Raw genomic sequence first — 16,018 nt, 5'->3', positions numbered from 1 at the left:
CATAACATATTAGAACTACAAAATCTATGGCGCAGGACACCTCTGTGTGTTGCAACTCCGCCCAGATTGTAGTCCTGGTACGCCTCTTCCGGGTTAGGGGAAAAGTTTTGAAATTAGGTTTAAAAAACATACATACGGTAGTTTTTCAACACCAAAACTATAACCTTAACATGTAGCCTATGTTTATATCACGAATAAAGATGTGTTATGAAAAATAAAAATATATATATAAATCGTTAGTGCTATTTTGACGTGTTTCCGCGGTTTTTCCACCCGCTCTGTTTCACTGACTGAAAGGGTTGTGTTCAATGGCGTAACATATCAGCATATTATCAACTTTCATGCACTTTATTACACTTCATTGACTTTATTGATGAAAGTCAAATCAGACACGTCGCTGACTAGGATTATGGGTAATGTAGTGCTTCTCCGTGATATGACATCGCAAATAAAACGTGTTTTCTTAAAATAAAGTTGATTTTATACGGGACTTGTGGACTCGGCTGAAGCACATGCCATCGTTACACATCCTCATAGCTCGTGGTAAGTCTGCCTTGGATGGTTACAACGTTATGGCTAATAATCAGACCTTTTTCCGGAATATCGATTAAATTTGCACTTCCGGGATCTATGAACCGCCAACCACAGCGTGACGTCACGGAATCTCGCCGACTTCCAGTGAACACCGTTTGTGTGGTGACCACATGGAATTAAAACCATAGAAATCGATTAAAACAGGTTACATGCGAGGAGCACGCAATGCGTTATTAGGAGGTCATGCTCATTTCACGGATTTCTGTGAGAGCAGGTTAACCCCACGCCTCCCTCCCCAGATTTACACGGTGACAGTGAGGACAATACTTCCGAGCGGAAGCTACATCAGCAATAGTGGTAGCAGCGTCCATAGCAACAGCCATAGCAACGATAGAAACCTGAAAGAATCTTCGTAATAACTACAAAGTAAACATTATATACACTAACTGAACGAAGATTTTGGAAATAAAATGCACATTTCCCGCTAGAAATGTTATCGAAATGCATTTGAATGCATAAGCTCTCTTAAAATATTGCATTTTCCACTGAGAATAAAAGGAATGTCCGCCATTTTTCTTAAGGCTCTCGCTTTGGGGCTCGCGCATGCGCAGGCGGTGGGCAGGGGCCCCCAGAGGACAGCCAATAGAAACCCGTTTCCATTCGATGGGGATTTTGGAGTAATTCCTGTAATCTGGGTAAACTGGGTTGCAAAAATTGCACAATTCCGCCCCATTGAATGAAGGGATTTTTGAGTAATTTCTTCCCATCGAATGGAGTGATTCATTGTAGATCGGGTGACAAATTTGAAGGCAAAGTAGCAGTTTATTGCTTCAGAGGGGGGCACAGCCAAAATAATAAACAAAATCACTAACCAGACTTCCTGTCTTACCTGTAAGACAGCCTCCTAACCTAAAGTAAAACAGGAAAAAAGAATGATAACAAAAATGGCTTCTCCCTCCTACTGAGTCTGCTACTACTGTTACAATTATTTACAATATTTACAAAAGCTGTGACAGGGTCACCACAAAACACTCAATGCTAAAGACAGATAATTATCACTATTCTACACACCAATGTCTAGCACCAAATCACAGAATCACACTCTACTAGTTGGTTGCTGTCAGTTGAGAGTAGGAGAGTCAGAGAGAGTGACAGCTGGGATCAGCTGGTATTTGAAGTGGATGATCAGCCAATCAGCAGGCAGCAGCTCGGTCACCTGGTCAGCTGGGAGAGGTACCCTGCGTTCCAAATCGCATACTTATACTTTTTACTTTTAGTAGGTACTGCAGCTGCCCTTACAAAGTATGTAGTTTAGTATGAAATATGCATGCATATGCATACTATTGGGACACACTACATACATCATCCCTGAAGTCCGGCCCTCTCGCTCACTTCCGCCGCCATCTGTAGCGCCACATTTGAATGTTGTTGTCAAAATGCCACTGCAGTTTCATACTGCGCTGTCCTTTGTCATATTTATTATCTTCTATCTTCCTGTCGCTTCTGCGGTCACTGAGCGAGTTTTGTGGATATGTGTGTTTTGTTGTCGTCTGTATGTGGGCGTGGCCTGTACACGCAACTCAGTCAGTGCGACGTAACGTCCACTGCACAAAGGATTGTGGGTCAGAATGACCGGAGCAGCATGCTGAAATCCATACTGCAAAATCTGACCGGATATAGTAGAACATCCTGGTACTCTTGGCATACTGCATCTGACATACTATGTACTGGGACACACTAAATCTTTTTTTCCCTACTAAATAGTATGATAGTATGAGTATTGGAACGCAGGGGTACACACACCTGCAGCTCATACACACCAGACAGCTGATTGCTGATGCAGAGAGGGAGGGGAGAGAAAGAGCTGTCAGCACACAAAAAAATGTAAACACAACAAATAAATGACTCCCAGTCATAACAATGATATGAATTATAATTATATTTTTAACCCAACATCACATCATTACATTACATGAATTATTATTATTTATATTTTTTCTGTCATAGATTTTTAACCTGGGTTACATCAGGTTTACAGACCAGCTCACAGACTGGGTGCATGACTTTTTGCTGTTGGATCCATGTGACAGACAGGCAGCAGTGATGGAAGATGTGCCACCATTTATTTAGTCATTACCACATCTTTATTTTTCATCTCTCAATTATGTCTTTATTATTTCCACTATGAGTTACCAGTTTGGTGAACTTCAAAATGAGTGTCTTCATCACATCTGTACCATGGTATTAATGCTGTTGTTTGGTAGTAAAATTTAAAAAAACAAATTTCTGCACCATCTGTTCAACTAGCAGTTCCAGTCTCTCTCCACTAGAGGGTGATGCTGCACCTGCACTATTTCCACCTCCTTCCATCATCAGCGTTCTTTTGTAGGATAAAGAACTGTAACTATATTTTTTACAGTTTGATGCAGTCAAGTTAACTGTGATTAGAAAAATCAAGCTTTTATTTTAGGGTAATCATCCTGGTTCTAAGAAAAGGTGGAACTGAAAACTGATGAAGCTCAGTGACCTATCTCATAAAGATAGGGAGTGGCTCTTCCTGGAAAGTGATGCCTCAAATTTGCTAAGTCAGTCTGACAGAGACAGGAGGAAGAGAGCAGCCATGGCTATTCATTTATTTATTGCTTTTTTTTCCTTTCAGGCTGTTGTAGTGAACTGTGGACTACATTAGACTGTGTTATATTCGTATAATCATCAAGGAAATTCAAAGGAAGAATGTAAAGTGATTAATCTTAATGACCCCCCCAAAAGTGGGAGGGGCTGTTCCATGAAAGTGAAACTCATGGCTCATATTTGCTAAACCAGTTGGTCTGGCACAGATAGGAGAGAGCAGCCATGGCTTCTGCTTCTTACATGGAGGATTTGACTTGTTCTATCTGTCTGACTATCTTCACTGATCCAGTGAGCCTTCTCTGTGGCCACTCTTTCTGCAGAGAATGTATCACCATCTCTCTGAGCAAAAAGGACCAGTGTCCACAGTGTCGGACAACTGTTCCGAAACAGACGGAATATCTCCCAACCAGCCACATTCTGAAAAGCCTTGCTGATAAAGCTAAAGAAGCTGAGAAGATAAAGAGAGAACAGGGAGATGAAACCACAGGGGTAAGTTTTATTAATTAATTTATTTATTTTTGATCTAATGTCAGCTTTGTATCTGCTCATATGCAAGTGGCAATGTATTTTTAAGCAGGGTTTAAGACTTTAAGCATTCTTCTTCTTTACCTCTTCTTTTTACATTGTGTCATTGCTATTTTTTATTACTGTTATTTAGTGACTGATGCATTGTTTTTTGAAAGGTTTCTGAATCGTTGTGCCCTGAGCATGAAGAAAAGCTGAAACTAATTTGTGAAACAGATCAACAATTAGCCTGCGTTATATGCCGAGATGGGGAGAAGCATGATGGACACAAATTTAAACCAATCAGAGAAGCAGCTACATCTCTGAGGCGGGAGCTGGAGAAGGGTATGGGGCACCTTCCTGATGACATCAAGGCCATAGAGAGCTTAGCCAGAACACAGAGAGAAGAAATAACAAAAACACATGTGAAGTCCCAGCAGCTGATGACCCAAATCAGCACCCAGTTTGAGGAGATGCATCAGTTTCTGAGACAGAGAGAAGAGGAGATAAAGAATGAGCTAAAGGAGAAAAAGACAGAGGCTGTAGAGGAGATGACTGAGAAATTACAGGCGATGGACCTGGCGTTGTCTGAGAGTAGAGAGCTGCAGGTGAAGATGACAGCAGCTCTGGAAATTTCTGACTCACTGAAGTTCTTGCAGAGCTGGACTGAAGTGAACAACATGCTGACTCCAGAGTGTTTGTTCAGGCCCAGAGCAAATGATCTGCAGGTAGCCCGCACTTCTCTGAGTTTGGGTCCTTATGAAAGTCACCTGCAGTTCTTTGTGTGGAAGGAGATGCTTCAGGTGGTCAAGCCCCGGGCAGAACTGCTCTCATTGATGAAAAATACAGATGTAACTGTGTCTGATGACAGACGCAGTTTGCTTTGTGCTCCCAAAAGCAGCCAATCTCAATCAGGTTCATCATTTGGCCAAACCACAGGACGTTATGGATTTGGTTCAGCCCAAGCCACAGGAACACTTGGGTCTTCCTCTACCTTTGGAATTAGTTCAGCCCAAGCCAAATTAGCATTTGGGTCTCCCTCTACCTTTGGATTTGGTTCAGCTCAAGCCACAGGAGCATTTGGGTCTTCCCCTACCTTTGGATTTGGTTCAGCCCAAGCCACAGGAACATTTGGGTCTTCCCCTACCTTTGGATTTGGCCCCACCCAAGACAAGGGATTATTTGGATCTGGCTCAAATCTTATGGCACATGAAGACAGTTCTTTTGTAAAAATGGGGGCTATGAAGACAAATCAGGCATTCAGTGTCAATGAGTTCAGCTCAGGGCAGCATTACTGGGAGACAGAGGTTGGACTGAGGAATTACTGGGAATTAGGGGTGAAAGGTCATTTCCTCAAGTATGATGGCCTAAAATATGTCATCTCCAATCAGTCTTCACTAACAAAGCTAACGTTTCCAGATAGACCTCGAAAGATTGGGATTTACCTAAACTGCTCCTCCAAGGAGCTTTCCTTCTATGATGCAGACAAGATGAAACATGTTCATACTCTGAGCTCAAGTCGCATGTCCCTGCCAGTGTCAGCTTATTTTAACATTGGACCCAGTAAGGACATAGATCGTAACCCTCTGACAGTGTGCTGGTACTGAGCAGAGGGATGCTGGACCACAAGGAGCTTGGGCTGTTGCAAATTCAAAAACAAACAAACAAACAAAATAAATAAAATAAAACAAAAAAGAGATAAATGTGATTCTGTTTGAAAATACACTGTCATTTTTTTTCCCCAAAAAGCAATACCTGCAAAATGAATAGATTGAAAGAATTACTAAAAACAACAACAACAACAACAACAACAACAACAACAAAATAGAAAGTCATACTCATATTATCAGCTCATTTTGAAAAACTGGATTGTTTTGTGTATTAAATTATTGTTTGTATCTGCTCTGTTTTAAATCAACACACAGCATTTGATGTAACTCTGTCTTGTGCAGCTTGGATTCAGCTGTGTACTGTAGAAACTAGGGACTGTGTATGTCATTAGAGTGATCTTGATATGTATTTTCTGTCATGCAAGACTCTTGTTTATCACTCGTGGGATTTGTTGACATATGTAAACAAAAGAATACTTATTGTCTAAATATTCATGTTGCTTTAGCAAAATGTTGCATGTTTAAAAATGAATACTATGACTTACTGACAAGATGTTTTAATATTTTATCACCAAAGAATTTCTATAATTACTTCATAATTATTCAATCACTTCAGTTACTTCAGAACTCAGCTGCACGTGTGCTGACGAGAACCAGAAAGTGGGCTCATATTACACCAGTTTTAAAATCACTGCATTGGCTCCTTGTGTGTTTCAGGATTGATTTTAAGGTTCTTTTATTAGTTTTTAAGTGTCTTAACGGCCTTGGGCCTTCTTATCTCTTTGACCTGCTTTTACCCTACCAGCCCTTGCGCACCCTGAGGTCCTCCGGTACCGGTCTTTTAACTGTTCCTAATGTTAGAACAAAAACTCATGGTGAAGCTTCATTTTATTATTATGGCCCACGTCTGTGGAACAGCCTGCCGGAGAACCTCAGGGCTGCTGAGACTGTTGATGTTTTTAAGCGCAGGCTCAAGACCCACCTTTTTAATCTGGCTTTTATCTGATTCTATCTCCACACTTTTATGGTGCTTCTATTGTTTTTACTGTTTTTAGTTGCTGGTTAAATAATTTCTTTTTTTTTTTTTTAACTTTTTAATACATATTTATGTTGCCTGCATTGTTTTATTGTTTTAATTTTATTGTTTTTAATTTATTAATACTCACTCATTTATTACACTTCATTTTATATATATATATATATATATATATATATATATATATATATATATATATATATATATATATAAATATACAGTACAGGCCAAAAGTTTGGACACAAGTTTCTTTATTTTCATGACTATTTACATTGTAGATTCTAACTGAAGGAATCAAAACTATGAATGAACACATGTGGAGTTATGTACTTAACAAAAAAAGGTGAAATAACTGAAAACATGTTTTATATTCTAGTTTCTTCAAAATAGCCACCCTTTGCTCTGATTACTGCTTTGCACACTCTTGGCATTCTCTTGATGAGCTTCAAGAGGTAGTCACCTGAAATGGTTTTCACTTCACAGGTGTGCCTTATCAGGGTTAATTAGTGGAATTTCTTGCTTTATCAATGGGGTTGGGACCATCAGTTGTGCTGTGCAGAAGTCAGGTTACTACACAGCCGACAGCCCTATTGGACAACTGTTAAAATTCATATTATGGCAAGAACTTTTGCCATATATATTATGGCAAAAGTTTTCGTTTCAGTTTTTCATTGGCCCATAACTGCATGTGGGAATGTCTTAAAAATTTGATCTCTGTTTTGATTTAAAGTTCAAAGCTCTTTCTTGGGATATAAAACACTTTTTCTTTATGCAAGTTCTTCATTTTTTTTTGTAATCCTAAAACATTAAACATTAAACCATTGTAGCTTGTGTTTGTGTCTTATATTCATTTATTGTTTGATATTTGTTCATTATTAACCTAAAATACAATGACCATTGCACCAGAAATGCATTTATTTGTCAAAACATCAAAATTTTCATGAACTTTTTACCAAATCTCTGAAGCTGCACATTCATACAGTTAGGGTTTTCGCTTCCAAATTTCCACAGTAAAATACCCATTCTGAATTTCACCATACATAAAATATACATAAAATTAACTACTTTACAAATTGAAACCATTTTGGTATGATTATCTTCAAAATTGAAAAATTTTAAAATGTCACACAGAATGGGCACTTTACTGTGCCATTTGGTGAAATGACATGGAATGACCCATAGCATATTTATTAACATGGATGAGCATGAGTACAAAACAAATTCCTGAAACTGAAGTCATTTTTGACTCACAGTCCTATTGCTTTGTCTGTGTGTGTGTGTGTGTGTGTGTGTGTGTGTGTGTGTGTGTGTGTGTGTGTGTAGGGGCTATCATTTCATTCAGCGTTTTTGTCTTTTGGTTCAACTTCATTGCACAGCAGCAGAGTTGGATAGAATCTGGCAAAGGTCAGGGCCGCCCCTCCCTACACGCAGAACACGCAGCTGTGTAGGGCCTCACGATACATGGTGGGGCCTCATTTTGCCCTCTAGCCTCGTGGGCACCGCGGGCGACGTGCGTGCCATGCCCGCGAGGCTAGAGCACCAAGTCATCCCAAGCCAGGAGGAGAGAAAAAAGAGACCTGTAATCTTACACCCCACTGCATGCATCGCTGCAATGATTTACAGCAATCTGCATCTGACCAATCAGTGGTCAGATGCACCGACACTGCTGCAGGTGAGGAGAGAGATGGCTTCTATGAGGCATTTTGAATCTGGAGCTACTAAGAGGAAAAAAAGTCAAAACAAGAGGAAAAGTGAGTATGCTGTTGAAATAAATGTAAAACTTTGTGCCGCCGCATAAAAAACCTTAGCTGCTGCTCATAATGAGATAGAAGAGAGACTGTCAAAAATGTGGCCTGGACATGACATTTTCCAGCAGCCCTCTTAACATTTCTTGAATATCTTGTTAATGCAATTGTCTGCATATGCATTCACCTCTGTGAAAAAGGAGTGGTAAATTGACCAGTTGGTCGTATATTAGCTTAAGTTTATAGCCTATCAGTCTGCATCAATAAAGATCAGTTTAAGGCTATTTGAATTGAATTTATTTAATTGTGTGTTATGAATTTATTTAATTCATAACACACATGCTTGTTTAGTTCACTGACCTGCTTTCAAATATTTGTCAGGTTGAAGTTACTATTTTTTTTAGGAAAACATCTTTTGTTAAAATTATTTTTTTAATTGATGACTATTTGTGACACAGACTTATTTATGTATTCTAGTTTGAAGTTATTTTTTTAGTTGACTCATCCAGTACTGCTTATTCCACTTACAGTACTTTGTTCTTACTAATAAAGCTTTTCAAGTTTAATGGAATGTCTCTATGCCATCAATTTATTCCTATTATACATCTGGGATTGTGTGGTCGGCGGGAGGTGTCACGCCAAAAATCCAGTAATTTTTGATTCGGCTGGGGGTGTGTGGGGGGGCCTCCAAATAAAATGCCACTTAGGGCCCCAATTTGGCCAGGGGCGGCCCTGGCAAAGGTTCAGGTAGAGTGGCATCTGTGGTGTATGCAGAGCCAAGGTAAAGCACCAAGAACCATTTTGTCTCAAACTGCATTTTGTTTAAGAGGTAGTTCTCTTTTCTTAAATCCCAATGGGACAGATGAGAAGGAATTATACTCCAAATTATTCCCATCACTAACTGGACTCAGAATAACAGAATAATGCAGCATTTATGTTCTAAAGTCTGTGAACACTGACATCCAACACAGAAAGATCAGTAATTTACAGGGAAGCAAACCTGCTTGAATTTGACAAGAAAAGCTTTACAGCTGCTTGCAATATGAAAAACCGGACCTGTTGTTATGATACAGCCTTAAATAGTCATCAGCAAAATACAACATTGCAATGAAAGACACAGGCAGCTGTAATGTGAAAAATGACATGTGATGTAGTTGTCGTGAAATAATTCAGTTTGATTCCTGGATCATACTTGACTGACAAAATAACTCCTTCCTGCATCCAGCTACTCCAGACCTCCCCACCTTCTTTCACACCCTATTATTACATTAAAGTCCTCAGCAAAATTCATCTAAAAAACTTTTAAGATTGTGATATAGTCTGATCAAGTCAGTAAATCATGTGACTGAAATAACGACTCAGATTTTCAGACCAGCTCACAGACTGGGTGCATGACTCTTTTCTGTGGGACCCATGTGACAGACAGACAGCAGTGATAGAAGATGTGCCACCATTTATTTAGTCATTACCACATCTTTATTTTTCATCTCTCAATTATGTCTTTATTATTTCCTCTATCATTTACCAGCTTGGTGAACTTCAAAATTAGTGTCTTCATCACATCTGTACTATGGTATTAATGATGTTGTTTGGTAGTAAAATTTAAAAACAAAACAAAACAAAACAAAACAAAAACAAACAAACAAATTTCTGCACCTGTTCAACGAGCAGTTCCAGTCTCTCTCCACCAGAGTGTGATGCTGCACTTGCAGTATTTCCACCTCCATCCATCATCAGCCTTCTTTTGTAGGATAAAGAACTGTAACTATATTTTTTACAGTTTGATGCAGTCAAGTTAACTGTGATTGGGAAAATCAAGCTTTTATTTTCAAGTAATCATCCTGGTGCTAAGAGAAGGTGGAACTGAAATCTGATGAAGCTCAGTGACCTATCTCATAACAAAAGGGAGTGGCTTTTCCTGGAAAGTGATGCCTCAGATTTGCTAAGTCAGTCTGGCAGAGACAGGAGAACGAGAGAGCAGCCATGGCTTCTGCTTCTTACATGGAGGATTTGACTTGTTCTATCTGTCTGACTATCTTCACTGATCCGGTGAGCCTTCTCTGTGGCCACTCTTTCTGCAGAGAATGTATCACAAACTCTCTGAGCATAAAGGACCAGTGTCCACAGTGTCGGACAACTGTTCCAAAAGAGGAGAAATATCTCCCAACCAACCACATTCTGAAAAGCCTTGCTGACAAAGCTAAAGAAGCTGAGAAGATAAAGAGAGAACAGGGAGATGGGACCACAGGGGTAAGTTTTATTCATTCATTTATTTATTTTTTGATGTAATGTCAGCTTTGTATCTGCTCATATGCAAGTGGCAATGTATTTTTAAGCAGGCTTTAAGACTTTAAGCATTCTTCTTCTTTACCTCTTCTTTTTACATTTTGTCATTGCTATTTTTTATTACTGTTATTTAGTGACTGATGCATTGTTTTTTGAAAGGTTTCTGAATCGTTGTGCCCTGAGCATGAAGAAAAGCTGAAACTAATTTGTGAAACAGATCAACAATTAGCCTGCGTTATATGCCGAGATGGGGAGAAGCATGATGGACACAAATTTAAACCAATCAGAGAAGCAGCTACATCTCTGAGGCGGGAGCTGGAGAAGGGCATGCGGCACCTTCCTGATGACATCAATGCCATAGAGAGCTTAGCCAATATGCAGAGAGAAGAAATAACAAAAACCCATGTGATGTCCCAGCAGCTGATGACCCAAATCAGCAGCCAGTTTGAGGAGATGCATCAGTTTCTGAGACAGAGAGAAGAGGAGATAAAGAATGAACTAAAGGAGAAAGAGAGAGAGGCTGTAGAGGAGATGACTGAGAAGTTACAGGCGATGGACCTGGCTTTGTCTGAGAGTAGAGAGCTGCAGGTGAAGATGACAGCAGCTATGGAAATTTGTGACTCAGTGAAGTTCTTGCAGAGCTGGACTGAAGTGAACAACATGCTGACTCCAGAGTGTTTGTTCAGGCCCAGAGCAAATGATCTGCAGGTGGTCCGCACTTCTCTGAGTTTGGGTCCTTATGAAAGTCACCTGCAGTTCTTTGTGTGGAAGGAGATGCTTCAGGTGGTCAAGCCCCGGGCAGAGCTGCTCTCACTGAAAAGAGAAAATACAGATGTAACTGTGTCTGATGACAGACGCAGTTTGCTTTGTGCTCCCAAAAGAGGCCAATCTCAATCAGGTCTATCATTTGGCTCTACCAGAGCCAGAGACTTTGTTGATTTCAGCTCTAACCAACAATCTAGCTTTGATCAAATGGACTTTTCAGCAATATTACGTCTTGCCCAAGAATGTACTTTTTCTCAAGAAGATGACATGTATCACACAATCAATAATACATTTAAAACCACTTCCTTTGGCTCCGCCCAAACCAGGAGCTTTTTTGAATTCGGCTCTACAGATGCATCGAAACCTTCTGGACTTGGCTCTACCCATAGGCCACAAACATTTGGTGGTTCATCATTTAGTGGGTGGCATGATAACTCTTTTGCTTTCAAGACAAATCATGCATTCAGTGTTAATGAGTTCAGCTCAGGGCAGCATTACTGGGAGACAGAGGTTGGACTGAGGAATTACTGGGAATTAGGGGTGAAAAGTCATTTCCTCAAGTATGATGGCCAAAAATATGTCATCTTCAATCAGTCTTCACTAACAGAGCTAACATTTACATATAGACCTCGAAAGATTGGGATTTACCTAAACTGCTCCTCCAAGGAGCTTTCCTTCTACGATGCAGACAAGATGAAACATGTTCATACTCTGAGCTCAAGTCTCATGTCCCTGCCAGTGTCAGCTTATTTTAACATTGGACAGAGTGAGGACATAGATCGTAACCCTCTGACAGTGTGCTGGTACTGAGCAGAGGGATGCTGGACCACAAAGAAATCTTTTGAGTCTAAGCAAGTAAGCAAATAGACAAACAAACAAATAAAAGTGATACTGATCATTCACAGCTGTATTACTTTTTTTGCAAGAAACTAAAGCATGTCAGGTTTCAACAATATATAGAATTATGTAAATCTAGTAACACTGAAGAACATAGAGTTAAACGCCCTTTTAAGAAAGAGTCATGAAAACCATCAGGCATAACTCCAAATGTCACCATCATCGACTACCAGCTGTGACATCTCATGATGACATGATTGGTTGTGGCTGGAGCTGCAACCTGAAAGTTTCAACCCTTAGAAAGTTCTGCCCTATGTGATTCATGCAATGTATCTATATAGACTTCCTCTTTAAGCATGCAAATATATCATGTCAACAGTGGAATGCTTGGCTGCTCATTTTATATGTTTGTTTAATAAATGTTTCATACATGTATGCATAGATACATAAAGAATATATATTACCCTAGCCTTACCCACAGAAAGTGTACCACTGATGAAAATGAAGATGAAATGAATAAAATCTTGTGATTACTTTTGAGAGAGAGAGAGAGAGAGAGAGAGAGAGATAGGCCGTACAATCAAATTCTAGTCACCCTAACTGCTGTGGCTGGTTGTGAGGCACGTTATACTGAAGGGAAATGAAGAGATCTCAATCTGCATTTCTACCTTTGTGTGGAAACATTCTCTGCATCTCTTTAAAATTTCTCATTTTGGGAACCAAACACCTCCTGCACTAAGATGTTTGCATTTGTTGCACCACTGAAGAATTTCATCTTTGAAAGCCAAACTCTATAAATATGTCAGGTCCAAAGTTTGTAGTTGGTCTTAGTGGAGTTTTTCTGCTATACATGCTGGCTGACATAAGATCGTACACTGAACCTGCCATCTAAAGTGGCCAGTCTCCTGGTTTATACAAATATTAAAGATCACAGCATGTTGCAAAAGGTGGTAATTATACCAGTTTTACCTGGTCAGTGTGGCAGCTTGTGTTACGTACTAATGCATGAAGAGCTACTCAGATTTCAGCTGCATTTTCACATTGGTATAAATCATATGAAGGCAGTGTCTCTGTCACCAGCTAGCTCATAAAGACAATTACTTTACTGGCACTAATCATGACCAGTCTTCTGCACAAGTCAGCTCAGTGCTTTTTAATTAGAGTGAATCTAACTGCAGAGGCTGCAGACGCCAGCAACATTTTGTGAATCAACCACTAGATGGTAGTGTTGTTTATGGTGTGTTTCACACCATGCTTGAGAGTATCTATTATGAGTTCATTAGTTTGTCTGTCTGTTGCAGTAATTGGAAAATAGGTTATAATAAATAATCAGATAAACAAATAAACCATTATATGCGCATACTGATGGTGGCCTAAATTTTACTGACCTCAGCATCAACCGGATAATAGTCAGTGGTGTGTTCACAGAAAAAAAAAAAAAAAAAAAAAATCTTGACAAAGGATTATATAAAGTTCCATTTTTATTTTTATGTTTTCCCCTTTTATTAAGGACACCAGTAGTCCATGGTGAATTTAATTCCCCATGTATGCATTTATTACTTGTCTTATTGTAAATCAACCACTAGAGGGTGGTGGTGTCTACAGTTATTAGCGTGTCCCCACAGACTCCATATGCTGCTCTAAAATACGCTTTATTGAACTGTAAGTGAAAGCCCATATTTTACTTATACACAATTTGCTAAAAATTAGCTGACAGAATAATTATGTTCACCACTAATTGCTTAATGTACTTATTTACCCTGTAAAATACTGATAGAGCTCAACATCAATGCATAAAACAAGAAACACAAGGCAAATGAAACTCTGTACCCTCTGCAATTCTATTCACAAACTCTGAACAGGGCTCATTTTTTCTACCTGATCTAGGGACTGTAGTGTTGACATTTACTGCCAGTTAGGTGTTTGTTACATGTCAGTCTATATGAATATTTGAAGCCGCCATGTTGCAGCTTACAGACATTTCTCCATGTAGCCCCTGTTAGTTTGTGGATACAATGAACAACATCCCAGGAAGTCATAGGACTTAAGGACATCTTCATCCCACACTAACAACCTCAGCTGGTCACTTGTGTCCACGTCATCAAACACAAAGTAAGCATTCCAGCAGGGTGAATTTGACTCAATCAAGTCAGTTTTCCTATAGCCTTCACCATGCCAAATGACCACATAAGCAACTGTTGGTCCTGTAACTTCGCCATAAAGAACCCAGGATCTGATCACAGTTACCTCCAAGCGGCCTCGCCGAATACGCCGAGGGCAACATTGACTGGACAAGTTGGGTTTGTTACAATATGGCTGCGCTGGGTTTTTGGTTATTCCATTTTTACTAATGTACTCTGCGACAACTGTGCGTAGGTTTTGCTTAACAGTGGGGTCTGTGCTCAGAGAATGGAGAGGTTTCAGGGAGAATGAGTTGAGTTCTGGGTTAAATTTAAGGCTGTCACTCCACAGGTGGAAGCGTGCAGAGTCCTCTTTTGTCATTGAAATACTGCCCTGCCAACCATTACCACCAGTGACCACTCTCTTGTGATGCAGGTAGCCCTGCGAGTATCCTGTCACTGTGTCTTGGTTACTGAGGATAACCCTACATCTGCTGCTTAGATCCGAGGGGCTCTGCTTACCTAGACCAAGAGACAGGCCAGTTTTTACACATTCTTGGACTTCACCCACAGAGATCCTATTCAAAGAGGCCAGACATAGGTGCTGATGAAGTTGTGGTAGGTGGACAGTGTGGCTGAGGTGAGGACTTTGGGAAGAGAGAGCATATCCTTGTTGAAATCAGGATGGAGGAAGGAAGACAGATTGTTCTTGATGCTGTATCTGGAGAGATACACAATAATAATTAAAAAACAACAACAACAAAAAATGTGGTGAGAGGAATTATGGAGACACATAACATCTAAACCTATGCTGAGTATTTCTGACCCAGTTTGTAACCAACTTATTTACATGATGAAAGTGTGCAGACATATTGCAAGTTGCAGTTTAGAATTTCCAAGATACAATACAGTTGATTCCTCGCCTTGAAGTCAGAAACAAGATTTGAAATCACCCAAACACACCCAGAGTCCATCTGCCTCTCAAGTATTTAACAATTCATCCACAGTTTATGGTCTTACTCAAACTCTGAGCAGCTCAGCTGGTGTAATGTGAAGAGTGACTGGTCTGATCTTGCCCAGGCTAAGGCATAACTGGCCACTGTTGACCTGCTGCCCACCAACTGCTGACTGCTGGACCCTTCCAGTCCAAGGTCCTTCCTCCATGCATTGTCTACAACAGGAGACATCACTCCTTCAACCAAGGAGCCTACAGAAAGGTACAGAGAGCTGGAGAAGGTGCACTGGCTGTTCTCAGCACCCCAGAAGCTCATAATTGAGGGCCACTTCTGGTATTCATTCCCCATCAGAGTGTTTTGACACAACATACAGGTGTTGGTGTGAGTCTGGGTGTCAAACACTAGGCTAGCTGAATGCTGCATCCTGACCAGGTCAAACCCCTGGCCTAAGAAACTGTGGCCAGGGACAAAAGAGGTGGAGATGTCATTTTCCCCCCTCTTGCAGGCAGTGAGGATACCTTGAGGACAAAATGTGATGAGGAATAGAAGGGTGAGGATGCACAGGAGATGGAGGGAGAGTGACGAAACTGAAGCCATTTCAAATGTTGTCCTCCTGAATTGGAGTCTGAAAACAACAATAACAAAAAAAAAAAAAAAAAAAAAATAGTGAAAATTACCATTCCTTAAATTCTAGGGGAAACATCATTCAGCCAGAATGCCGCAGAACTCATTCTGTGGAATTCCTCACTGCACAAGCAACCTACCACAAAACCTCCACCACAGCTCTACCGAGAGCTGTTCAAATAATTTCACCAAAATTAAAATATATATAACTTACATTGATGTCATTCCTGACTTGCATGAATACTAGCAATGCCTGAATCTCCCTCAGCAGAGCTAAGTTTTGTCTATCTCTGGTCCTATCTGAGCCAGAATGTAAAGACAGAGCGAAGGTAAAGAAGACTAGATAGGAGTAGTCATGACCAAACATGTT

The 16,018-nt window shown here is 40.1% G+C and overlaps 2 protein-coding genes across 2 annotated transcripts; both read left to right on the top strand.

The window, feature by feature from the left end:
* Window positions 1-3,387: 3,387 nt before the first annotated feature.
* Window positions 3,388-5,276, top strand: LOC115361437 (zinc-binding protein A33-like). The gene is made up of 2 exons (XM_030054805.1): window positions 3,388-3,654; window positions 3,849-5,276. Exons 1-2 carry the CDS (start codon window positions 3,388-3,390, stop codon window positions 5,274-5,276), a joined length of 1,695 nt encoding a protein of 564 aa, XP_029910665.1.
* Window positions 5,277-10,043: 4,767 nt separating this feature from the next.
* Window positions 10,044-11,921, top strand: LOC115361436 (nuclear factor 7, brain-like). Its single transcript, XM_030054804.1, has 3 exons — window positions 10,044-10,310; window positions 10,506-11,244; window positions 11,851-11,921. The coding sequence occupies exons 1-3, from the start codon at window positions 10,044-10,046 to the stop codon at window positions 11,919-11,921; spliced, it is 1,077 nt and encodes a 358-aa protein (XP_029910664.1).
* The last annotated feature ends 4,097 nt before the right edge of the window (window positions 11,922-16,018 follow it).

This window comes from Myripristis murdjan, chromosome 7 (genome assembly GCF_902150065.1).
Source record: "Myripristis murdjan chromosome 7, fMyrMur1.1, whole genome shotgun sequence".
Taxonomy (NCBI): domain Eukaryota; kingdom Metazoa; phylum Chordata; class Actinopteri; order Holocentriformes; family Holocentridae; genus Myripristis; species Myripristis murdjan.
This window is presented reverse-complemented; position numbering and strand designations above follow the sequence as displayed.